Below are 26,011 nucleotides of genomic sequence, written 5' to 3'. Positions count from 1 at the left end.
ACTTCTCCTGTTTGGTATTCCATCACCAAAAAAACAAGTTCAAAGACACATGAATTTCATCCCAAATTCACACTCTGAATTTGAAGTTTTTTTCATATTTTAATGTCTTTAACATTCTTTCAATTTTAGGATGAAAAATAAATTTATGAATAAAAGCAGGGAATTATTCTGAGAGGTAAATCTTTAGGAGAAGAGCAGTTGAAAATGTTCAGTAAAGCAATGCATTAGTTCAATGCCTTGTGAATTTGGCATTATTAATCAGTCTGAAGCATTGATCCCTCATGAAATAGATTTAAATATTTGGGTTAGTGACAGGGACATAATACTCAAGAAACATCAGAGGTGTGAAGGTAGCCAAAGTTATCACCAGCTGGTGATTCTGTGGTGGCAAAAAGAGAACAGGTCTTCAGAGCAATGACCTAATGTCCGTACTACTAAAAGCCTGTCTTCCAGTGGGAAAGTCCAAGCACTGGATAAGTACATATGCTCTCCTCAAATAGTTGGCTACTCTTTAGTCAATTCAGAAAACTTCTTTCCAAACTGAAGAAGCTCCAGTGTAGCTGCCTTTTAGGAAAAGATGTGGGAGGACATCAAACCATTAAAACAAAACTTTTAAGTATCAACAGGAAGAAAGCAAGCATAAACTATCTTATTTTTTTATATTAAAAAATTCAACTTTGCAATAAGCTTTCACAAAAAAATACCTCATACTCTGCATTTAAATTCTCTCAGGTCCAATAACAAAAGCCACCAGAGTTCTGTTGAATGTAGTTTGCACAATCAATCGACCTAATTAATGCATATACCAACCTAATTAATGCATATACTAAAGTTAACAAGCTCTGTTGATTTCTCTCCTAGGTGTTCACGTGTTTGGTCTTTGTGCAACTGCTCTTGTTACTGATATTATACAGCTATCAACAGGATATCAGGCACCGTATTTCCTGACTGTTTGCAAGCCTAACTATACATCCTTAAATGTATCTTGCTCAGAGAATTCATATGTTGTGGAAGATATTTGCTCAGGAACTGATCTCAATATTATCAATGCTGGAAGGTTGGTTCTATTCTTCATTGTGTACATTTTTAAGTATTCACTTTATATTTTATCTTCTGTCCCAATTTCAAGATTTTTTCCTAGTTAAAGTCTGAATGAGTTTGTTGGTTTTTTATAAGAAAGGTGAATGCATAAATGTCTTTTTAGTGACGTTCCATTTTCTCCATAAAGATATTAGTCTAACAGTGGGCTTTGGAAGACTTTGTCAGGTTCCAAAGCACAGTTGTTAGCAGCTGTTCTCCCCCCTCAAAGGAGGCAATTTCCTATACAATTGTCACTGTATAGCTGCTACTGCTTTTTCGAAGTGGTGTGTGGGTAAGTTCCCCATAACAGACAGGGAAGAAGTCTCCCAAGCACTTGGTCTGAGACCTCTGTACATTACTGTTCAGGTGTTTGGGATTTGTTGGACAAGTTTCTTTTCTGTTTGTTTAATTAAGTTTTTTATGTTAACAGCATTGAAAAAAATCTATTTTTTAGAGAAAATACCACAACAGTGCAAAGCTGTGTGTTCCCAAACATGTCTTTTCTTGCATGGTATTTCTAACTGGTTCTTCATCTCTTTTCCCACAACCATTTGCTGTTACTGGGATATTGCCAGCGAAGCCTGATGCTTGCAAGCAGTGTCTTGCAACTGCATGGTGTCCCAGGAAAACTGGGACATGATTACACAGGAGCAGGCAGAAAAATTTCCACAGTCACATCTCATTCATTTCATTATCTCAAATATGATGTCTGCTGCTTTGAATTGACTGCCTGTAGCCATTCCAAAATGACCAGTCACTCCTAAGTTTAAATACCATCACTTCCAAAAAATCAGTGACATTACTTGTAACATATTAAGACTAAGCAATCAGGCTTTGGGTGTTTCTGTTTCCCTAGGAAAATGACCATATATTGATATCTCAAAGTTATTTCCATCATAGAGGATACATTTGGCAAGCTATAATATTCTGGCACCACCCTCAATTTCTCCTTAATTCAATTTTACTGCATTTTTCCTTTATTATGTTGTTATTTCCCTATGCCAGTCTCAATTTTACCACAGCAAGCAGCACTTGCTACTGGTTCTTCAGTAGTACTTGCTACTTCCTTCAGTCACCTACATAGAAATTATGGTGTAACTTCTACAGTACAGGAGGTTAATTTGACTTCAGTAATTTCAGTTACTGAAGGGGACTTGTTCTGAGTTTGCTAATCGCCTTCATTTTTCATTTGTACTTCCCAGAAACTTTGGCTCCAGAAATTTGCCTCTAGACTCCTGTATGGAAAGTATAGAGAGGAGCACATAATTATCCAACGGATTACATGAAATCATTTTTCTGCAACATCCCCAAATATCCAGTGGTTCCTATTGTCCATCTTTTCCTCTGTTATCTTCAAAGAGCCTTTTCAGTCACTTCTGTTCAGCTCTCCAGTGAGGTCTCTATCCTTTGTCATCTCTGATGTTCTGACTCAGTATGACTCTCTCTCTCAGTAGGACTCTCTCGTTGTTCCCCCTCTACACATCCTCATGCATGAGCATTTAGAGTCAGACACTGTCATCGGAGTTCAGGACGTGTTTTCTTTGAGACCTTTGTTCACCTTTTCAATACAGAGCCATACAAAAAGGCGACATATTTTTAGCTGCAGTTATTTTCATTTTAGATTAAAAGATAAAAAATAGAGGAACAAAAGCAGTGACACCATTAGAGAGTACAGAGAGTGCATTTAGTCTGTGTTTGCCCTGAAAGCATGTGAATAGAAAAGAGAACAAAGAGAAAATTGACGGTACCATTGTGACACACCTTATATACTATAAAAATGCCATCAAATTAAGGTTAAGTTCCAAGTGGTAGAAAAGTTCATAGAATCAAATATACACATTAGCTCCACAGAGACTCTAAGTAGATTTATGCTTCATTAAAACCTGCACAGGGTAAAGGAGCTGATTAGCTATTATAAACATTTACTTTTTTTTTTTCATGTCTTTATTTCCCTGTCCTCAACCCTGAACTTGTTCCACAGGGATACTATTTGTGAAAGATTTGTTCAGGGAGGTTAAAGATAAAGGAAGTTGAAGAAGAATTTAGGTCTGTCTTTAGAAATGCAAAAGGAACCATGCAGATTTCCTCTTGGCCAGAGTCATGAGCCTATGGCCTGCTTGAGCCATAGGCTCAAATTCAGGTCAGCAGTGTGGCATTCACACTAAACTACATGTACATTTTTAACTGCCAATTAGTTATGTAGAACAGACAAGGCAATATGCAGAGGAAAGAAATTTAGAAAGCAGACTCCACTGCTTTGCAGAACAAATGTCTGTCTGAAGTTAAAGGACTGTGTTTCTGTCTCTGCTATTTTAAACTAGCTCGCTCAGGTGTTGCTAGGAAAATGGCTGTACGTGGAGCCCAGTTAGGGTGGCAAGACCCATCTGTGAAGCCAAATGATTGTTTAAGCATTTATCCCAAGCTGAGCTTTCTCAGGTGAAAGTTGCTGTTGTGACTGCAAGATAGACATACTCTTCCTTCAACAAAACATCCAGCATGGTACATTACATATATATTTCATTGTAAAGAGACAAATCCTCACTGTTTCTGACTCATTTCTAGGGCTCAGAGGTCATAGAATTTTTTTAGGACTTCTGTGATCTAGATGTCCACTGTAGAACAGGTGTTACTGAATCGAAACCCAGCTTTTTTTCTCTCTACTATGTAAAAACCTCTTTCACATTCACATCACTTTTCTTTAGTTGTTTTTAGAGAATTGAAATGGGTCTAGAAGAATAATAATATTAAAATGTTACAGACCCTCATGTGATGGTTCTGTGTAGCTTCTGCATGCACAAAACCTCCTCTTCTTGCCAGAGAAGTAGAAGCTAAGCTGTCACTTTTAATTTTCATATCTGAAGTTTGTAACTCAAGACCCAGTCCACATCATTCAAGTCTCCATGTTTTCAATGAGAGCAGAAGGCTCTCAGCAATTTCAAGAGCAGACTTGATATCTCATACTGTCTCAGAGAGTTTGGACATACTTTCATTTATTCTCTTGCTCTGGGCATCAAGAAGGGGCTCAGTAATTCTTAAAATACCCTCCCCATGTTGTTGTGCTCCATTAGCTTCTGTCATGAGGTAAAAGTACTGAAATTTTTTCAAAAAAAAAACCCCATAGACATAGCAAATAAAGATGTAGTTTGCCTCTCTGAGAAAAATGTCACCTGATGACAAATGTTACTGATAGATCACATATTGTTTGGGAAGTGTAAGATAGAAATGACTGTGCCACCCAGTGTTTTTTTCAATGAGCACTAGCACTGAGCATTTGAACTGAGAAGTATAATTTGAGTGTCCTTCCTTGGCAGAAAGTCATTCCCTTCTCAACATGCCACCCTGGCAGCCTTTGCAGCAGTGTACATTTCGGTGAGTAACCAACTCTGTTCAGTTTCATTTATACAAGACAAAATTTAGGAAGTAATTTGCTGCATATTGTAAAATTATGTGTTGCCTGGATATCTTGGATGGATGGATGTTTTTATCCTACCAATCTGAAAGCAAAATAAAACTACTAATAAAGCTGGTTTTATTGTAGCTGTTAAAGAATAAGGAAAAGATACAACTGCTTCATATCCTTTGTTAAGAAGCAACAAAAAGTGTTATGTTAAAGTATATTTGATGCCTCATATTACCCTCCTATAAAATGCAGTGTTTATCTGTCTTACAGAGTGATATTTTAACTTACCAGTCAAATTAACCTTTATGCATGCTGCCTTTTCTTTATTGCTGTCTTCACTTGATTCGCTGCTTTTAAACTTGAGATGTTAAGGGCCTACATTCATGTGATGTAGTTTGATTTCACCTCCATAGATCTGCGGCATGGATGAAGTGGCACAATCACTCCCAGAGGCCTTCAAGGTGTTACTGCAAAGCAAGTGAATAAAACCCATCAGTCGCTAGCAGAGAATTGTGGGACATGCCGCAGCAATCACAGCTGATTTTGCACTTCTGAGCTGTAGCATTTCTTCAGTATGGCCTACAATGTTTGTACAAGTGACAACTTACTAGAAGTTTGAAAAGTAATTCCATCACTCATGCTGTGAAAATCAGAGGAAAACAACAGTAACGACCAGTTAATGACATTAGATAATAGTATTGTGCATGTACTGGGAGCTTGCCAGTATTTGTTCTGCCTGGAGAAAGGCCAAAATTTGGAATAATACTGATGAACCACCTCCACTTAATTTTTGTGACCTCCCTGGCATTATGGCCCTCCGTTGAGAAATGGCTCTCTAAAGCATCTGGTGGTAGCTTTCATTGGAACAGGTTATTGTGTTCATCTGGCATGACATCTGGCTTCTGTATTTCACAAGCAGTGGCTCCTTAGTCACATTTGTAGAACATTTAGATACTGATTGGGAACAGTATGGAGGCATAAAATCCTTATCCTAATTGATGTCAACAAGCAATACTGCCTCTGTTTTTTGAAATACATTCCTTGTGATTTTAGATCTTTCTACAGTGAGTGAGCAAATTTTAACAGGGCTGTAAAGTAAAATTAAATTGATTACTTGTAACATTACTGTGTACTAGTGATCTAGTAAAAGAAACATTGTATGTGAGAAATTAAATCCTCTTAGGTACATTTAAGTTTCTTCAACTGCTTCTTCATTTCTTTCTTTTTCAAGATGTACTTCAATTCTACGTTAACAGACTCCTCAAAACTTCTTAAACCACTCTTGGTCTTTGCCTTTATCATCTGTGGAATTATATGCGGTCTGACTCGTATCACCCAGTATAAGAATCATCCAGTTGATGTTTACTGTGGCTTTCTCATAGGAGGCGGAATTGCTCTCTATTTGGTAAATATAATAGTTAAGTTTTAGCAAATAAAACTAATAAGGCTAAAATAAGAGTATTGGTAATTTTTATGAAAACTTTTCATTATGGTCACATACCATAATGAAAAGTGTAGTCAATATGTATTGAAAATGAGTTGGGGATAATCACTTTAAAAGCAAAAAGGAAAAAGCAAACAAGTATTTCAATATAAAGTGCCATAACAGTGCACAAAGTGGAATATAATCATCTGGCACTGTATACAGAAACAGCTCTAACTTTATGTGCTTTATTAAATACTTAAAAATCCTCATCTTTTCTAATCCACACTTAAAAGCATAACACAAGAAAAATACTTGATTAACTGGTATTTGTTGCTGATCTGAGTCAATACTGACAGTGTTAGCTTTACGATCTCAAAAAATGATTGAATTATGAGCGACTCAGCTGAGTGAATTGCTGAATCTGCAAGAAATTAAAGGCAACATTATACACTTGTGATTCGTTGGAGTTCTTAGGCAAAACATGCTGGGAAAGAGGATGGTCAGATCAGGTTATCCCTATGTTTTTCCTTTGTACTGGGTTGAAAGAGATGGAGCACCTTGGAAGGGTCCTGTAAGGAAGCATGTAAGTCAGGCCTGTTTGTCAGTAGGAAGCTCATCAAGCACTTGATTTTGCTTGCTGCTCTCAGTATGCCTCCAGCAGGAATTCTGCTACCCTGGCTGCTCAGAGAACAACACAGGTGCCTGGGAGCAATCAGAGCTTCTGCTGACACCACTGCTTGAGTGTGGGCATGTGGACAGAAGAGTCTTAACAGCTAGTGGGATATTTTACCCCCAAGAAGTCAATGATGAATTTTAGTATAATACTAAATTAAGGTCATTTCCTGACCCCCTTTTTTCTGTGATAACATAACCTGAGGTACCTGCAGATGGTCTGCAAAGGTGACCAGGGAAAAATGGGCTTCACAGTGGCAGAAGAAACAGCAGTTAGGGTAATAACAGAAACCCCATGAGCTGCTAAAGTCAACTTCTGTGATGGCACTGTGAACAGAAAGGCACTCTGTTGAGAATATTATTTCAAATGATTCCACTGTTGTAGATTTACCTAAATGGAGCTGTTGTCCCCATGTTTGAAATGCACAAACAGGTATGCTTTGGTAGGTCTTCACATACTGTTGCGTGACATCATACAGCAGAGAGTATATTGTCCTGGATACCCAGTACTCAGCAAATCTGCCCTGAAAACTACATACCAATAGGAGGAGGGGGAAGGGAAATAATGTGAAACTACAAATAATTCTGAAAGGAGTGTAAAGAACAAGTAACTCAAGTGATTGAGTCAGATATTTGACCCTTTAATGTAATATTCTCAGTGGAGTCCTTTTAAAATGACAGCATTTTATAGCGAGTCTACTGATTAGGAAAATGTTGTATAACTAAATCTTATTACAGTTCTGCACAGCTTGGAAAGCAATTGATTTAAAGTTGATAAGTTGTTCTATGATGTAGATATTGTATGATATGATTATTTTGCAGTAGAAAGGGCAGAATCTACTAACAGCAGAGTACAACTCAAGCAGTAACAAGATTCAGTAAATCAGAACAGACGGTAGTATAGTTGTAAAATAGCTCTGCCTAAGAGACTGCAAACATCTATTTGCCTATTTTTCTAACAAAACATTATTTCTGTAGCTGTATCTGTTGCTTGATAAAAAGAAGAAAGCCTATGGAGGCTAAATCCTTACCTCAACTATTTATTGCCATGAATACTATGCCCTAGTTATCCTAGTGAGATTACTTCATACATACTGAGAGGTACCAGATTGAGGACAGAATTTGGGCTAAGGCTATACTAGTGAGGAAAGGAAAGTAAGCATACCTGTCAGTTTACCTGGAGTAATTATGTCACTGAATTCTATTTAAAAGCAAAATAATATAATTAAAGTAGCTTAAAATGGGTCCTTTTTTAACTTTCTTAACCAATTGTTGATGCTTCTGTCCAAATATCAGGGCCTGTATGCTGTGGGGAACTTCTTACCAAGTGACGAGAATGTGTTTCACCCAAATTTTCACAGAGAACCTCTAAGGTCTTTGACAGACCTTAGTCAAGATGCCAACAGAATCCTCCCAGGAAAAAATGGTGGCAGCAGCGATGGCATTGTCTCTCACCGTACGGAAGGTATCCTGAATAGAAACCACAGAGATTCAGGGTCTCTGACCAATCTCAAGAGAGCAAATGCTGATGTAGAAATAATAACACCACGAAGCCCAATGGGAAAGGAAAACATGGTTACTTTCAGCAACACCTTGCCAAGAGTCAACACACCATCCTTGGAAGATCCAGCAAGACGAAATGCAACAATACACGCATCAATGGATTCTGCCCGTTCCAAACAGCTGCTGTCCCAGTGGAAGAACAAGAATGAAAGTCGAAAGTTGTCCTTGCAAGTAATAGAGACTGAATCTGGCCAGTCACCACCAAGGGCTATCGAAATGAGGTCAAGCTCAGAACCCTCCAGAGTGGGTGTAAATGGTGATCATCATGGCCCAACTAGCCAGTACCTGAAAATCCAACCTGGCAGTGTACCAGGTTGTAACAACTCAGGTCTTACTGGCGGGCCGAGGGTCTCTATTCAGTCCCGTCCTGGCTCATCCCAGCTAGTACACATTCCTGAAGAGACTCAGGAGAACGTGAACACATCACCCAAAAGTAGTTCAGCTAGAGCTAAATGGCTGAAAGCTGCTGAGAAGAGTGTTGCATGCAGGAGCAATAGCCAGCCAAGAATCATGCAAGTAATAGCCATGTCTAAGCAGCAAGGAGTGCTTCAGGGCAGTCCAAAGAGTTCAGAGGGAAGCACAGTGACCTGTACAGGAGCCATCAGATATAAAACCTTGACAGACCATGAGCCAAGTAGCATTGTTAGAGTTGAGGCCCATCCAGAAAATAACAGACCTGTAATTCAGATGCCATCAGAAGGTGAAGGAAGTGGGTCATGGAAATGGAAAGGTCCTGAAAAAGTCACTCTTCGTCAGGCATATGAGCTAAATGATCTTAACAGAGACTCTGAGAGCTGTGACTCCTTAAAAGACAGTTACGGGTCAGGTGACAGGAAAAGAAGCAACATAGATAACACTGAGCATCACCATCATGGAATCACTACGATAAGAGTCACACCAGTGGAGGGAAGTGAGATTGGCTCAGAGACTCTGTCCATTTCTTCTAGCCGGGACTCAACACTTCGAAGAAAGGGTAACATCATTTTAATCCCTGAGAGAGGGAGCAGTCCAGAGAACACCAGAAACATCTTCTATAAAGGCACATCCCCCACACGAGCATACAAGGAATGAGAGGAGACATAGCAGCTGGTCCATACCACCACAAAGGAAACACATCTTGACACAGGTTCTGCTCCCTTTGTTTTGAGCTGATATTTACCTTTATGTGCCAAATTATTGACCAGCAGCCCAGCATTGCTGATGTGCAATGTGCATGAGCCTGTGAAAAGCATGTGGTGGGGGGAAAAGCACAATGCCAGAACTAATGTGAAACATTTTCATGCAACTTCTTTCTTCAGATTCAAAACATTTATCTGAGGGTGATGATGTCAATTAAAACAATGGTCTTGAACACAGACACTCTTTTTCCTGAATGTGCCAACTTTTTATTTTATATTTGTGTGCAAAATTGACTGACTTTTTCACAGAAAAGGCTGTATCAGTGGAATATATTCACCTTTGCAGAATTTGCACCAAATCTTTAATACAGGATGGTGCTGATGATAACTTCACATGTTTTGAAAAATTGCATACTTATCAGACTCTGCAAACATGACATATTGATGTGCAGTTACTTTACAAGTAATATTGCTAATACTATGATGATGCTGGCTGCATTCATTTAGCGTAGGAAATATTTACAGCTTTGTTATAGTGGATCTGTCACATTCAAAGATTGCAAAGGTTTTGTGTAGTTCTTTAAGATGTCTACTGCAACAAAAAATGTGTGGGTGACATTCCATTAGAATGGAATGACTATCTATTTTGAATAGTTTTGCTGCTACCGCTCAACTTTTGTTTAAGAACAGGTGCTACTAATGAAGAGGCTGCTTCTTAGTGGGCTAACTTGTAGAATTGTTTTAAATTACGTTTTTTAGGGGGTCTTACCAAGCACTACAAGTAATTCAGACTTTACATTTTTAAACTTCTTATTCTGTCCTTCAGTGACCCTTCCATTTTTCTATTAGTTTTTAAACAAATAATGCAGGATACCAACAACTGCAAGATGTGCAAATGTGAAAGGTGAGCCATGAGTAAATAAAAATAGATGGCAACTTTCCTGACCAGCTTCCAAGGAGACAAGAATTAATATCATAGCTCACACTTAGAAGCAGTCATTCACCTCACTTGCTTAGTATGCCACAAGAACAATCACAGGTTTCACCCCAATCACCATCACATAGGGGATTTGTGCTTTCACTTTAAAGAATGGAATGCCTTGGTATTGCAGAATCACTGAACAAGTGTTGCATTGTGCCACTACTACAGTCCACCCCCTTTGAGACACCCTCCAGAGCTGTCTTAAGCATGATCTTTTTTTCCCACCACTGCCACTTAAGAATATGAAAGGTCTCTGCACCTGAGAGAACATGAATTATTTAAACTGAGCTTTGAATATAATGAAAAAACTTGCCTGCTAAAAATCTCCGTTGCCAAAAATTATTGAAAGGGTAATCTCTGAAAGGAATAAACATGGCATGTCCTAGAATGGGCATGCTAGAAGGAATGCCTCATTCATTTGGCTCTGACTTTGAAGGAAGCCAGGGGCAGTGCTCACCCATTGCAGCTCTTCATTCTCTCCTATTTCTACCTGAAAGAGAACTACCCTCAGACACTTGCCAGCTCCCTTGGTAGGAGGGGAAGGGAATGGCTTGGCAGTGCCCTCACTGAATGAGTAGTACCAGAATCAGGTCTGTTCTCTGGCTTCTTATGAGAAGTGTTTTGGTCTAAGTCCTTTTCTGATTTAGGGTATCAGAGAACCAGATACATTCTCTATAGTCAGAACCTATCTACAGGACCCTACCCCACACAACTCAAAGGAAAAGCCCACCCTACCCCAGCCAAGTAGGAGGTAGAAAGACAAATCATCCTATTCAAGAAGATAAACAGCACAACACAAACATAGACCAAAAACAAAAAACCACAACCAAACAACAAAAACCCAAAAAAAGACCTCAAAACCAAAACAAAATCCCAAACCCAACCCTAAACCGAAGTAATTTCACAAGTATGAGGATGGTGTTTGCGAGTCAATGGAAAGCTTTATACATACTTCCCAGTTTTACAGGTGCTCCAGGCTTAGGTGAATGCTTGCTGTCAAGCCAACTGTGCCAAGCAATGCTTCCCTCACCTGCCCATCACCCAGTGCTGTGAAAGAGTGTCAGTCCTTAAGGAAATGACCACACTCTTTCTGCTATTGATACAAGATGACCCCATCATACTTAGAATGATTGGGAGAAAGTATTCTGCAGGTTACATGTAAGAAGCTACCCAGTAGGGTTGCAGCACATTGTGTATGTTAAAGGCACCGTATGTTGAAGACACACTTTAAGGCACATCAGCTGGGAAAAATAATCATAGATACCAGGAGAAGAAGAAAAAAAAAGTAATTTTTTTAGAAATAAGTTCTCAGATGCTAGTATTTACAAGTCAGGTTTTGTTTTTTTTCTTTTCAAAAGGGTGTATCTTTAGTCCTTGGTATTTAATATGAAATTTTGTACAAGATTCCTAGGAATTACAAACACTTGGACTGTCACAAACAAAACCCTTTGGATTTAGTTTAGTCTAGGTACAGGATAAAGCAGGTAGGATTAGCTTTAAAGGAATGGGTAAGACGCAAACACTGTTGGCCTATCAATGCAGGGAAATAAAATGCAATCATTTGTTAGTTTGTAAGTGCAGGGGAAAAGAACATCAGTAGATGAACCTGGAAATAATGGAAAATTGAAATGGAGAATAATGGCAATAAAGCAAAGATTAGAAAATGTTCCCTCTGGCAATTTAGCTGTTTTGGAAACAGCAGGATTCCTGGTGGGAGTGTTTGTTCTTTATTCCTTGGTTTTAGTCAGATATATATTGGCATATATGTTGCTTTTATTACTCTGAAACGTGCTGCACTATTTCAAGTGCAGTGTGATATTTTTCCTAAAGTTTCCTATTTCTTAAGAAAAGATTTTAAAGCTCTTGTGTAATCATTGAAATTATGTTCTATACATAAATATTGATATATTCTTTTTTACTCAAAGTGCCAAAGGCTACTGTTTTTAATAATGGCTTATCAAACTATATTACGTTAGAGAGCAGAAATGTAATAATATATACATTGGAACTCAGACCTCTGCATGTATATTTGATAAGGAGCCTTTTGTAAAATTACTCTTTGTTTACATTCCACTGGTACCTTAATTTAAAATTAATCAAATAAATTGACAGGTGACATCTTCTTAGTGTTCTGATTTTCTTACTTGCTAACAGGCACGAATTTCTTTGTTAGGCTGTGCTTTACTGAGAAAAGAAAATACTTAAAAATAAAATATGTTTTTAAATGAGAATTCTCTATATAAAGTATTGTGTTTAATAAAATGTTATGCCATGTTTTCAAATGGAAAATAATTTGTAAATTGCTATAAATGTATTTTGTTAAATAAGTACAGATCAATGCTACTGTGTGAGTTTATTGTGCTAACATAATGAAATAAAGATAAAATTCCTCATTGATGTTTGATTATCTCTGTGGTGAAGCCAAGTCTCATTCCCCCCAAATTATTTTTCAATATTAGGTATCTCATGATGTGTAAAAGTAGTCATCAGTGAGAAACCTCGAGACCTTGCACAGTGGCAAGAATTTATAAGGAACAGTGTCCAAACTTGTCTCTAGCCAAAAAACATTTTACAAAAAAACCCAAGTGAATTGGGAACTTCAAGCCTTGTGAGGATGTGCCTGTTCAGTCATTCTGTAGCACCAGCTGCATTGCTACGCCCCTAATGCCCCTGAACCACCTTGCTAGTATTGGGTAGAGCTGCCAGACGTGGTGAGGGCAGCCTTGGATTTGTGAATGAGAACAGGGCAGATGTCAGAGGCAAACCTGAGAGAACAGGCTCTCCCCAGGGGAAGAAGTTAGGATGCAAGAGTCAGCAGGTGTCATACACCCTTTGCTGGCAACAGTGAAAAACGTGTAACAGCACAGTGTCAGAAGCAGTCCTAGCTAGAAGCCACACAAGACAATGTGGTAAGCAAACAGCAAAGACTGTCTCCAGGCCTGTCTGAGACACCCTGAAATGGCAACAGCAGGGCCCAGGTGCCTGGGATGGAAGACACAGCTGTAGCTAGGGCATGTACTGACATTGCCAATGGCATAATAAGGAGTGCAGGGAGTAGCAGAGCCCCTGCAGTGCATGGCAGCACAGCAAACTGACTCTGAGGAGCTTTCCCAAGTGTGCCTAGGCCTTTGTGCAGGCTGCCCCTTTGTACATGTGTGGCCTTGGAGCAGGTAACCTGCCGTGGCTGGGTGGCACTGGGCAGCTGCCGTCGCTGCTGGCTCCAGCCAGGCAGCGCAGTGCTGAGGCGCTACAATGACACACACGTGCCATGCTCCCAGCCAAGGCACGCGGGGTGGGCTGACATTGCCTCAAGCTCTGTGCTGCAAATCTGGGCCACTCGGCAAGCCCTGTCCCTTGACTTTCATGACAATTTAAGATGGGAACCCTCAGGCAAAATAGAATCAAAAACAGTATGTTGTCTGAAAGAAAGGGAAGTGTCTGTACAGTTGTGATCCTGTTCCCTCTGTGGTGACAGAAGGTACTTTCTTCTTGTGGCTGGGGCTGAAGACTGTCCTGACCCCACACATGAGAAGCTGGTTTCAGGAGAAGCCTCTCCTTTGGCCAGCAGCAGAAGCTGCTGTGGCGGTGCATTTTCTGCCTTGAGAGAGGCTGTGTGAAGCATAAGGGGTGTGGCCCAAGGTTATGGTGTCCCACCCTCTGGGACGTGTGTTGGGAGCCTGGGAAAGCTACAGACAGTGATGTCCCGGGTATGGCTCAGAGACACTCTGTGAAGGATGCAAGAGAGTAAAACAGACAAGGGTAGGATTCTGCTGAAAGCTGACATCTAATGCAAATCTGATTACTTCTCCTCTGGGAATGGCCCCTTCCATGGATCACAAAGGGTCCTAGACAATTAGTTCAAACATTTTAAAAGACACATCTTAAGCATCTGAATTTAGACTAAAAACAAAGTTCCCCTCTGAAGGCTATCTTTTATGTAGAGATTAAATTATAAAACTTCATCTAAGATGAGAAAGTACCTCTACTGACAAACCTTGTCATATTGTCTTAGACCATTTTGGCTACAGCAACAGTGTCACTAAATTTAGAGAGCTCACTGTGATCCAGACTGATGACTAAATGTGATCATGCAAAGGGGTTTTCAAAGGTATGATTGATTAAACTGAAACTTAAATCTATTTTGTGCTGGATTTTGTAGGATCTTCAGAGGCCTTGATATAAGAAGTCACATAAGACAACACTGTACCAGAATCAGTTTGGTATAGATTTATGAAGACCTTTTGTGTGATGGATCAGTGCACACCTAATTTGGCAGGAACATTTTAAAGGCATTAGAACCCTTGTTCATAAAGTCACAAATAAAATCTTTTCACAAACCTCACAGAACAGAATATATGAAACATGGGATAAAACTTCCAAGTGTCTCCATACTCCACATTGAAAATGAAAGTGAGGGAACTCCAGCTGCATACATGTGCATATACACACACACAGCACAAAGTTAACATGTTCAAGCCAGGGTTTAGAAGGAGAATGCTAAACCTACAATTTAAATCAAGGAACAAAATGTGGCAAAACTGCAAATACTCCCTCTAAAATTTTTCTGCTTTGCCTGCAGTAATCTCTTCAGGCATTCCAAATATTATTTAATTATACCTCCCATATATGAAACCCGTGATTTTGCCATAAAGGATAATACCAATCTTCACATTCAATGGCTTTATCAGCACAGTCCTGCTTTTTAAAAAGCTAAGAACTTATCCAGAACTAAAGCAAGTCTGCTCAATCCTAGAAATCACTTCTCATGTTTGAGGAAAAAAAAGAAACAAAAATTATCCCCCCTCCAAACCTCTCCCTACCTTCAAAGTTCAGGTGTCATTCAGCGTTTTCCTACTCTATTACTTTTCCAGTGCTGCTCAGAAAGAAATGGGAGTCATGGGGATTTGTGGATATGTCAAGTCTCTGCAGCTACTAAATGATGCATAAGGAAAAGCTCTGTTCTCTCACCAAATCATTCAGAGGAGATCGGAGCATATCTGAGTGCAATGTGATCCTGTTGCTGCTCCTACTTCAAACTGAGTTTGTGGATTATGATGTCTGTTCCTACCCTGTGCCAGGGCCAGAAGACTAGCTCTGCTAACTGAATAACACCACACAACTGGGACCAATAGCTTTGCTTATTTTTACCTGTAAACTATATGACTGTGCTTTGTAAACAATACCCATATTTGAATTTTCTCTAAAACTAGCTATAATGGTTTTTCCAATTTCTGCAGGCTAGGTTTATCAAAGTTCTCAGCATGCAGTTTTTTGTGTGTGCTCTGTCATGTACATGTTGATGAGATATTCTTTGCCTGAGCTACATAACTGATCCTGTGGGCCAGTCACCCTGAAATTTGTTTGCTTTAGTCAAGGAGAGGTGTGGATACTTACTGCGGTCCAGTCACTTTTTTCATAGAGCATCAGGGGAGCTGAAAACTTATGGATGGTATCAGTTGCAGTCTCCTCTGATATTTCTTGTCTTCCTATAGCATTTAAGACAATTATCCTTGTTCTTTTAAGAGAGGAGAGTTTTCACAGAAGTGATTCCACCATCCTTTACCTCCCAACACTGATTACGCACCAGCCTGGCACAGAATAGTTGTGGGCTTTGGCCACCTCTAGGTTTTCGTTTCCTGAGAACTACTATGGGTATGATGACAAACCAATGCCATGGTTACTACCAGAGAATGAGCAGAAAAACTGAAGAGAAGCATGCCGTTTAAATGATCAGGACAGCTTCGTATAGCACATTCTGGTTGGTAAAACAAAACAAATGTGCTGTGAGCTCTGTATGCCTAACAGATTGCAGACTTGTCTAACCTGCTAAACCAAGGCAGATCATGGAAAGAGGTTTTTTAAAATGCTTACATTTTTAATGAGATTTATGAAAGAGTTCTCCATTCACTAACTTCTTTTATGATGCAAGTGGAAGAATTCAGATACAAGTTTAAAAGCCCCAAAACTTATACCTTACCCAAGAAAAGAAAGTGAGTCAGGAGTAAGTTGAAGGTGCTTTACAAAATGGAAGATTAAGCAGCACTGAAAGAACAAAATCATCATTTTTAAATTTGCATGTGATTTTTATCAAGCAGAGTAGGCAGCTAATTAGTACAATCAGTGCTTTCTTAATTCCTCTTCAGTTATTCATCAAATAAATGAAGAGTGGGTCACTGTAAAACAATTTCCTTCATACTTAAGATACAAAATGTGCCTAGTTTACAAAGCCCTGAGCTCTTGTCATTGAGAAGGGTCAGGGCAGAAACCCTGGTGAGAAAGGAGCTGGTGAGAGTGTATCTGAATCTGTGAAGTGATACAGAAGCTACATGGATACTTTATGAGTTTCAAGATCAAACTTTTTGAATATTATAACAAGAGTAGCTAATCTAGCACTGGAGGTGCAATTAGCACAACAAAAATACTTCAGAACCTGGGAAGGAACATATTACCAGTCAAACTCACTGAGTGGATTTGTAGCAAGGAAGGTGAGTTGGACGGTATCAGTTGTATGCCACTATGCCATGTTAGACTGTACAAACAGTCTGTTGTTATAAAGGAAAACACATAGAGAGACACAGCAAGAGATCTGCTGCCATAGAAACAGATGTAGCTGCTAGATATGCTGCATCATTGCTACACTGAAGAAAAACCATGGATCAGCAGTATACCACAGACTGCATCTAACTTGCTTTGTTCAATCAGAATTTAAAATCCAAAACAGATAAATGATGATCAGTTATTATTTATAATATAATGCAGCTGCACCATCTTAGCATACTTTCTAACAGGACAGTAACTAGTGGAAAACGAGATGAAACACTAAAAAATTAAGGATTAAGTATCATTCAGAAGCTGATGTTCAGAGTGCTTTACATTCTCAGAAAAATGAAAAAAGCCACAGTGCCTGATCATTCATTTCTTATCCAGACATTACTCCTACAGCAAAGAGTGCTTTACTTTTGCAGGTTTTGTTCCTATTTGCTAGGAAATGAAACTGAAATTCCATCTTTCTAATGCAAGGCCATCTGTCCTATTCCAGTTGATGGTACTTTCTTGTACATAAGGAATCCATCTGCCAGGATCATACACTACAACAGTGCCCATTTCATCTTCTATTATACCCAATCTTGTTCCAGCCTTGTAGAGACTTAGCAGTCTCTTTCACCTACAGTGCAACTGCTTTATGTGGAATCAATTAAAATTTTAAACAAATGAAAAGAAGCCTGTCTAAATCACTGCAGAAACAGGATTTTAAAGTTTACTTTTAGAAAAAATTATGACAACAGCTTAAGGCTGAAATGGTATTTCTCTGTAGTCAGTATCTCATTATTCATAATTCTCTAGTAACATGCAAATGCTTTTTTTTAATTTCTGCTTTTAAATTATGGCAACATGGAGCTTTGGATTATCCGGAGAGAGTTTAGCACTGATATACAGGTGATAGATTGAATTCTGAGCCCACCTGATTCTCACTTCTTAAAAGATTGGACTACATAAAATAGTAGTATAATAAATTACAGGCAGAGATGTAATATCTGTTATGTGTATTATATTTAGGGCACAGGGATGACAATTGGTAGATGCTATAATCTCCTGCCACTGTATTAATCTTTACTGAGTGCTGTCAGTTCCTGGTAGAATTTTGATGTTATCACTTAAATAGGAAAAAAATTGTATGTTGAAAATTACTCAGTGTTTCTCTTTTCTGTGAGACAAAAATAAAGTGCTCCATTCAAATGCACTCCTACATGGTTTTCACTGCATAATGGTACTCTGTGGCAGCAGCTTGCACAGTAATGCTGCTTTCTACTAAAAGGCATGAATTGACCTTATGTAAATTGCAGTAATTGTTTCCTGCATTAATGAAAAGATCCTTCATTTTTCCAGAAGAGGAAATTCAATTGAATTAAGATACTATTAATCCAGAAGTTCAGATATTTTCAATATTTACACATTTCTGGTACTAATACCATAGAACAACCTATGCAAGCAGAAGCTTCTGGAAATGAACATCACAGATGTATCACTTAAGCATAAAAGTGTTGAAAGCACTTTATGTCTTTTTAGCATATACTTTCCAAATACATATTTTTAGATGTTTTGCTGAGCATCTAGTTGATTATATTGTCTCTTCACTAAACACAACATTTAAATCTATGTCTTCTACTCCCAAGTGCCTGAAAGGAGTCTTAAGAAAAAAAAGCTTCCATTCAGGTTGGCCTTGTTTTTACTCCTTGAGAGTGCTTGGTATATATCAAAGTAATGAGTGCCTATTAAGAAGGTGAGACAAAAGGACAGAAGATTTGTATATTGTATGCTGTGTCTTTTCAAACTGTGATATACATCACCTTAAAAAAAAATTTTAAAACCTCATGGTTCTCGGGACAGTGAAGAGTCAGTTAACAATAAACAAGATCCTTTACCTATCATAGTGAATGTTAAAAATTTCTGGAACTCTGTATGTTAGCTAACATAATCACTCAGTTTTTCACTATCTGAAATCCACTGGAACCAAATCAATCTTGAGGAAATGTAGACTGTCAAGATTAAATAACCTTGTATATTTGAAAACTAGCAGGAAATCTTCTAGCTTTTGCTACAACTTATAGCTACCTGCCCAGGTAAGCAATCATAATGGCAAAATATGGGACACACATGAACACATATATGATTGAGGGGTGGATTAAATTAATTTCTAAACAATTTTAAAAAATAGAAAGGTTCATTCCCTTGAAATTGCCAGAATTACTTGATAACTGCCAGTAAGAAACCTGTTGCACTATCCTTAGTATGACTGTGTAGAATGTGGATTCAAACAGGCTGAGTGCAGCTCTGGCTGTCCTTGGTCCAGCTTAAGTAGCCTGTGTGAGGCTTTGGAAATTGTTAGCAGTAAGGGCCTGGGAAATTATAAACCTGGAGTAGTAGTAGCAGGGTCAGTGATTCACCAGCATGGACAAGAACATGGACAGAATATGAACAAGAGGGGAAGACAATGAGGTATGGAAATCTTTGCTGTCTCCAGTTTCTTCCATTCTCCTTTAATGCTCTTAGAAAAGTGGAAATCCATGTATTTTTTTATGATTTATTGCTCCTCGAGTTCTAGTACCCTGCCGTCTCTTCTCACAAAAACTACAACTCCATACAATAGGCTGTGTTTACCCACTTCATCCTTTTTACCACATCATTACTTTTCTCTTTCCTTAGATTGTGTGTGTCCCAGGAAGTACAATCTCTTCCTGTTTGCCATTGCACAGTGAGAAAGATCATGACAGCAAGCTGTATAGATGGCCAAAATATGTATGGTCAAAGGTGACCCCAGAGGCTAATCCTGCCAGATGTTCATGTGCTTGCAGCCAGGACTCCAGGGAGGGTATTACCTCACCCAACACAAACTGCTATACCACAGCCCATGCAGACGCTCCCGGGTCCTGCTGTACTGCCAGGCTGAATCACCAGCAGCATTGTGCCCCTTTGTCTACAGAAACAGAAGCTGACTGACAAACACTTCTAGAAGGCTGATACTTCTTCAAGGTACCTATTTTAATTGCTCTTCATTCCTTCTCTCCCTTCTAAGAAAGAGCAGAAAGATTCTACAGGAGTAAAGTGCAAATAATGTGCAGTACCATCACATTTTGCTTTCAAACCAGGAGCGTCTTCCAAAACAGATCAAATAATCAGCGCTAACAAAACCACCAAATCAAGCAGTAGCTAATTATTAACCCACACCAACTAACAAAAGCAGCAGCATTTCATCTCTCCCCTTAGCGTAAAAATTCAAAACTGTGAAATGAGAAATGTTCTAGCTGGAACCTCGTAAATGTCCTAACCCCACCTCTCACCAATCTGTCTTTCCTGCCTATCAAATCCAACTGACTGACAGGCAATTTGTATGAGCCTTTGTACTATGTAACCTCCAGTAATTCCTTCTTTAAAAAGCCTTTCACTCCTGCTCACTGCAGGAGGTGAAAAAATGTGCCTGTGTGAAGTAAACAAGCAAATTCGGCAGAAACTAACCCATCAACTCCCATTAGCACTACTCTTAGGTACGGCTATAGGCCAAGGGCCATAACTGGCGACTTTGTCATTGTTTTACTTCATCTCTCAAGAGACAGTGATGAGATCTTATTGGCCTAATTAACATCTAAGTCCCATCAGACTATTTTAGATCAGATTAAGTTGAGATTGTTTGGACAGATGAAGATACAGAGCTAAAAAATACTGAGAATGACACACTTTCTGACATGAATTGGTCATTTCTTCAAGGAAGAGGAAGTATTGTTTCTCTCTCCCCTTTTCCCTAGCAACCATGAAAATTTTGGGTTCTTTTTCATTTATAGAAGAGCCCTGATTTCAGGATTGCCAGAAAATAGAAGCATCTGCTTGTAACCAAGGTATCTTCTGAATAGCACAGGACCTACAGTTAAAACCCTAAGAGCTTTTTAGACCTTATGTCTTATTATAGCAATTATTTCAGATAAAAGGAAATTACAAAGCCTGAGGTATGGGAAGGCTTTCATCACACCATGGAGTGCTCATATTATAATCCATCCCCAGGAGAGAACTTGCTTGACAAATACTATACATGGGAGCCTCTATAAGAGGATAAATAATTGTTGATCTGCTGGTAAATTCTGACAGATCATCTTTTCTATGCAGCTTGAGTGAAAGACATAATCAGAAAGTCCTTGATCTGTTAATGGGCTAATAGCACTCTAAATCCGAACTACCTTGAAAAACACTGAAAGTTTTAAAATGTTATTTTACATTTTTCTCTTTTTCAGTGAAGTAGTATCAATGAACTCGATGCATCATATTGATACTATACTGAGGGTGTTGTAGTTTTTAGTATGGTTTTTATAATTTTTCACTCAATTAATGTTTAGCAGAATTATTTTCATTCCCACTAAGTTCAGCATAAGTTCTCAAGCAGTGCTTTTTGTCAGGGTGGTTGGCCAATGTCTCAAATAGGCCAAAATAAATAAACATTAGTTACTTAAATGAATATATAAAATTTCTTACCAACTGCTACATTTGTTCTTTAAGTCAGAGTCATTGTGGGAATTTCAAACAGACAAGCAGCTTTCCCTAATGAAGGGAAAAGGAAAAAAAATCTGCAACCTTCAGCTATAATCCCATTATGCAATCATAGCTGGAGACTCCAAACCAAGAATGTCAGCCAGTCACATTCCTAACAGAGATGGAAGAAATTTCTAGGCAAGGCACTCATGTGACTATACAAGTGCAAGTCATTAAATAGAACTTAGAAATGGAAACAGATACAATCTCCACAGCCTCTTTACTTCTGTCCAGACAATTTGCCAAGAGAGGAGGTGACTAGTGCTGAAGAGGAATGAGAGAAGTATTGGTCCTTTTCTGCCAGACCAATTATTGTATCATCACTGTGCTGCTGGGAGTTTGGGGCCTGCTGTGGTAGTAGATCTGAAAAATCAGAGTAACACACCTCTAGTGCACAAAAGGATGATGGTTTTCAAAAGATTCAAAAATGCATGAATGTCTAACAACTTGTATCCTGAAAATCTTCCACTGAATCCATGGGGGGAGGTAGCTGCAAAGTAATTAAAATGTTAACCATGTAAGATGGTCACATTTTTAAAGATGTTTATAGATATTTTGTGGAACAGATTAGGGTTTGGGTGTTTTACCATTTTTGCCATGAAATGAAACATATAAAATAAAATTTAAATGAACCCTCCATCACAGATCTCTGAAGCATAATGATGCTAAAAATAAAACGTTACCAGGGAAACAGAATGGAACTGAAATTAGCAATAGGGCCTGATCTAAAGCCACTGAAATAAAATGAGAACAGGATCAAACTACACTGAAGAAAATAAATCAAAAATAAAAAAGTCCTTCAACTGCAAAAGCTTTATTCTGTTAGTATCTCTGGTTATAAACCAAAACTAAAATAAGAATCCTAGTATGGCTCTTTTCAGCTGTCTGAATGTCCTCATACAGGGATGTGTGTTTGTGTGTGTGAACAAGACTCTCAGTATCTACTGAGCACCAATAGACTACAAGGGGTCCCCAGCCTGCACTGCACTTATTTCTCCCTCAGCATAAGAGCCCATAAGTTGAGTCAGTTTTACATAACTAAAATTTCATCTGTTCTATCACTTATGTTGGCAATTCTTCCCTCTGATGTTTTTAAACTCCTTCTAGAGAAAGTTAAAAGGTGGGAAATTATTCAAGATACATTTCATTAAGAGTCTAGATACTCTAATTTCAGCATACAGACACACACATTCATAAGGAGCAGAGTCACCTACCACAAAGTTAAAAACCTTAAAACTTCTCTATTTCTGAAAATGTTAGCCTACTCCTATAAAATGGCCAAATAGTTATTTTCAGAGAGAAGAAATTACTTCAGGACTAAATTATTTACAGAGAAGTACAACTCCAGACTTGACATCTCCATCCTACATTTGTTAATTTTATCACCAATCTGAAGCTTATTTCCTCACTTCACCCACAACTTCACTGTGGTACTGGTATCATATACCTCTGCCACAATATCCGTTCCTACTCAAGTGATGGCAGGAAGGCTCCCCTGTTTTTATTATTGCCCCTCAACTAAAGAAATCTTAATGCTTACATACTCCTTCAAAAGACCAGAAGATTAATTCTCACCAAAGAAACTACCTGGCAGCTGAGCATTATTTTCTCTAAAATATTATTGTTTTTTTCTGAAATGGGACAGTCTCACAATATCGGTGATAATCAGTGATTTTTAATGGCTATTCATTTTACTCATTTTTGGTTCTTGGTTAAGATTTCTATTTCCAACCCAAAGACAGCTCAATATTATTGGTAGTATTAATCATTTGTTTAGAGATGTCATTGTGAGCTAAACCTTTTCAAGTTGATGCCCCAGGGTTCATAAACAAATTTGCAAACTCAAGGGTGGATACTTGACTGCAGAAAATTACAATGAGACACAATTCACACTTAGGGAAAAAAATGTATATACGTATAAATGGTGATTTTACAGGTATTTATAGTCTATCTACATCAAATGAAGTTATTAAACATTATCAGCCCGTTTTCCCTTTCATACTTTCAACTTATTGCAGGTGACTGCAGGGCATTTCCTTTGAGTGGTAACTCCCATCTGTATACCCTGGTCCAACACATACAAGCCACATAAAAGATAGAAGGGGCTTAGATTACTTTTACTAATGTAAAGACCTTCCCCACAACAATGCATATTTAAGACGGTAAAAGCTATAGCCCCTTAAAGTCTTTTAAGAATACTGTAAGCCTACCTTCTCATTAGCTTATTGTTGCTAATTGCAATGCAAACTTTTATTTTTACTCACTGTTAAGAACACTGGCTTTTCATTAAATAATGCTATTGATCAAAGTTTGAGGACCTGGCCTAGATTCAACCCCTCTAAGAACAGGTCATAGAAGAAGGGCACATCAGACTGGGCTCCCAGTGGGGAGAAGGAAATATGTAATGACTTTTTTGGGGAAATACAAGCAGTTCCACCTGGCTCAGGTTCATTCTGTAGAATCAGGCAGAGTAGCAGGTGACCTGCCTCAAATTCATAAACTTAGCCTTTAATTTTCAAGGGCATACAAGGATCTGCATTTGAAAGCAGTCATCTGATGTTTAGCTTCCTGACACCACTGTAAGTGGCTGTGTTATATAAAAAACCTCAGAGAGATATAACTTGGTGATATCCAATGTTTAGCTTTTTTCGACACAGATATACGTGTAAAAACAATAAACGTATTATTGCAAGTGGGATCACAGCAACTGAAACAAAGTCTTTCATTGACTCATTTAGACTGGAAAGGACCTATAAGATTGAGTCCAGCCACTAACCCCTCACTGCCAAGGCCACTGCTAAACCATGTCCATAAGTGCCACATCTACACACCTTTTAAATATGTCCAGGGATATACACAGCCACTTCCCTGGGTGGTGATTTCCAAGCTTGACATCCCTTTTGGTGAAGAAATTTATCCAAATATCAAATATAAACCTCCTCTGGTGCAATTTGAGACCATTTCCTCCCATCCTATTACTTGTTACTTGGGAGAAATGACTGACACCCACCCAGCTCCATTCAGGTACTTGTAGAGAGCAATAAGGTCTCCCATAAACCTCCTTTTTCTCCAGCCTAAACAACTGCAATTCATCAGGCTTGTGCTCCAGCCCCTTCCCCAGCCCTGCTGTCCTTCTGTGGATACTCTCCAGCACCTAAATGACTTTCTTGAAATGATGGGCCCAAAACTGGACACAACACTCGAGGTGTGGCCTCACCAGTACCACTTACGGGGGACAATCCTTGCTCTGGTTCTGCAGGCCACAGTATTCGTGATACAAGCCAGGATGCCACTGGCCTTCTTGGCCACCTGGGCACACTGCCAGCTGTTGTTACTGAGACTTCTTGTCCCATGATGGTCCCACATCTGGTGCCCAGACTGGACAGATTAAAAACATAGGTCATCACACTACTTCTCTTTTAAGTGATTTCTGTCCTTTTAGTTACATGCTGAACCCAAGTAAATAGTGGCCTTGATGGCAGACACCAAGGTCTGTCATCATCACAAGGAAAGTTAGTATGTCATCTTCATGTCAAGGCAATATTAAAAAAGAAAATGCACACCTCTTTTTTTGATGTTATTTGACATGTAAATGAGTATAGCAGTGACACTTTTATGTTTTATTTATAAGACATAAAGCAGAATTAATCTTGAGGGTTATTCTGAAGTATTCAAACAGCATTTTGTTGAAGTAGGCAGTCTACTATCATGTTATAGAGCACAAAATAGCAGTATCTACCTTAAAATGTTCACTTGGAATAGTATCAGGATTCAAAATAGCAAACCTCTGGCTCGAGTGATTCCATTAACAGCTCACTTGTCACTTCAGTATGAACTGAGTTAATTTCTCTTATAAAAACTTCTTTTTAGGAAAACAAAAGGTCAGCGAAGAAGAATTGATTCAAAATATATATATTCCCAATTGTAGTTTAGAGTTTATATGTTTGCTACTTTTATTTTTACTCGTTTATTCTTATTTTTATGTATTATTTTATGTATTTAATCTCCATTATTGCAAACCTGAACTCAGTCTAAATGATGTGCAAGCATCTTGCAGACTTTTACTACCCTAAATGCAAGAGCAGCTGCTGAATATGTCAACGAAGCCAAATGGAAGCAGCTGTCTAGATTCCACTCCTGGAAAAGGCTACTGGAAAAGCGGCTTATCAGAAAAAAAGAGAAAATCCCATGATACCCAGCTTTTATTCTCTGAATGACTTTTTTAAATCCTACCCTGCAGTACAGTGGAAAAAGAAGGCTTACTGAATATGGGGTTTCAGAGTGTCATCATGGAGAATCGCTTTGGTTGGCATGGGGCCTTGGGAAAAAATGGCGGGCTGCATCTGGCAGGGGTGAGGCAAAGAGCAAGAGGTGAGACAAAGACTAGGATAGTTAATGGGAGATTGGGCAAGGAGATTGTAATCTGTAGTTGTTGGAGATGTAAAATATGCAACCCTAGAAGCTGAAGTTGGTAGCTGCTGTACTGCTGGTTTGTAGCAGTATATAAAGATGTGCCTTGTACAATAAAATTTGGCTTTGCGTGCACCCGGCGAAGTCCATGTTTAATCACCAACACTTCTCCTCCATGCAGGCACCTTAAAGACACGTGCATGAGCTTCCAAACTAAATCCTGTACTTGCGTGAAACAAAGGAAGAAGCAGCAGGTGCTGAAGAAAAGCAGGGGATTCTGTGGC

General features: G+C 38.7%; 1 protein-coding gene across 2 annotated transcripts in view; it reads left to right on the top strand.

The window, feature by feature from the left end:
- PLPPR4 (phospholipid phosphatase related 4) overlaps nt 1–12,638 on the top strand; it is a 31,896-nt gene extending 19,258 nt beyond the window's left edge. For both annotated transcript variants that reach the window (XM_042030107.1, XM_042030106.1), the window contains 4 exons: nt 862–1,057; nt 4,392–4,449; nt 5,712–5,885; nt 7,875–12,638. In XM_042030107.1, coding sequence (XP_041886041.1) covers nt 862–1,057; nt 4,392–4,449; nt 5,712–5,885; nt 7,875–9,212 — 1,766 coding nt within the window. In that variant the 3' untranslated portion in view covers nt 9,213–12,638. The remainder of the gene's footprint in view (nt 1–861; nt 1,058–4,391; nt 4,450–5,711; nt 5,886–7,874) is intronic.
- The last annotated feature ends 13,373 nt before the right edge of the window (nt 12,639–26,011 follow it).

This window comes from Corvus kubaryi, unplaced genomic scaffold (assembly GCF_017639235.1).
Source record: "Corvus kubaryi isolate FWS band 111438036 unplaced genomic scaffold, C.kubaryi_AGA036_p1.0 37334, whole genome shotgun sequence".
Lineage (NCBI taxonomy): Eukaryota > Metazoa > Chordata > Aves > Passeriformes > Corvidae > Corvus > Corvus kubaryi.
Note: the sequence above shows the minus strand (reverse complement) of the source record. Positions and strands in the feature narration are given on the sequence as shown.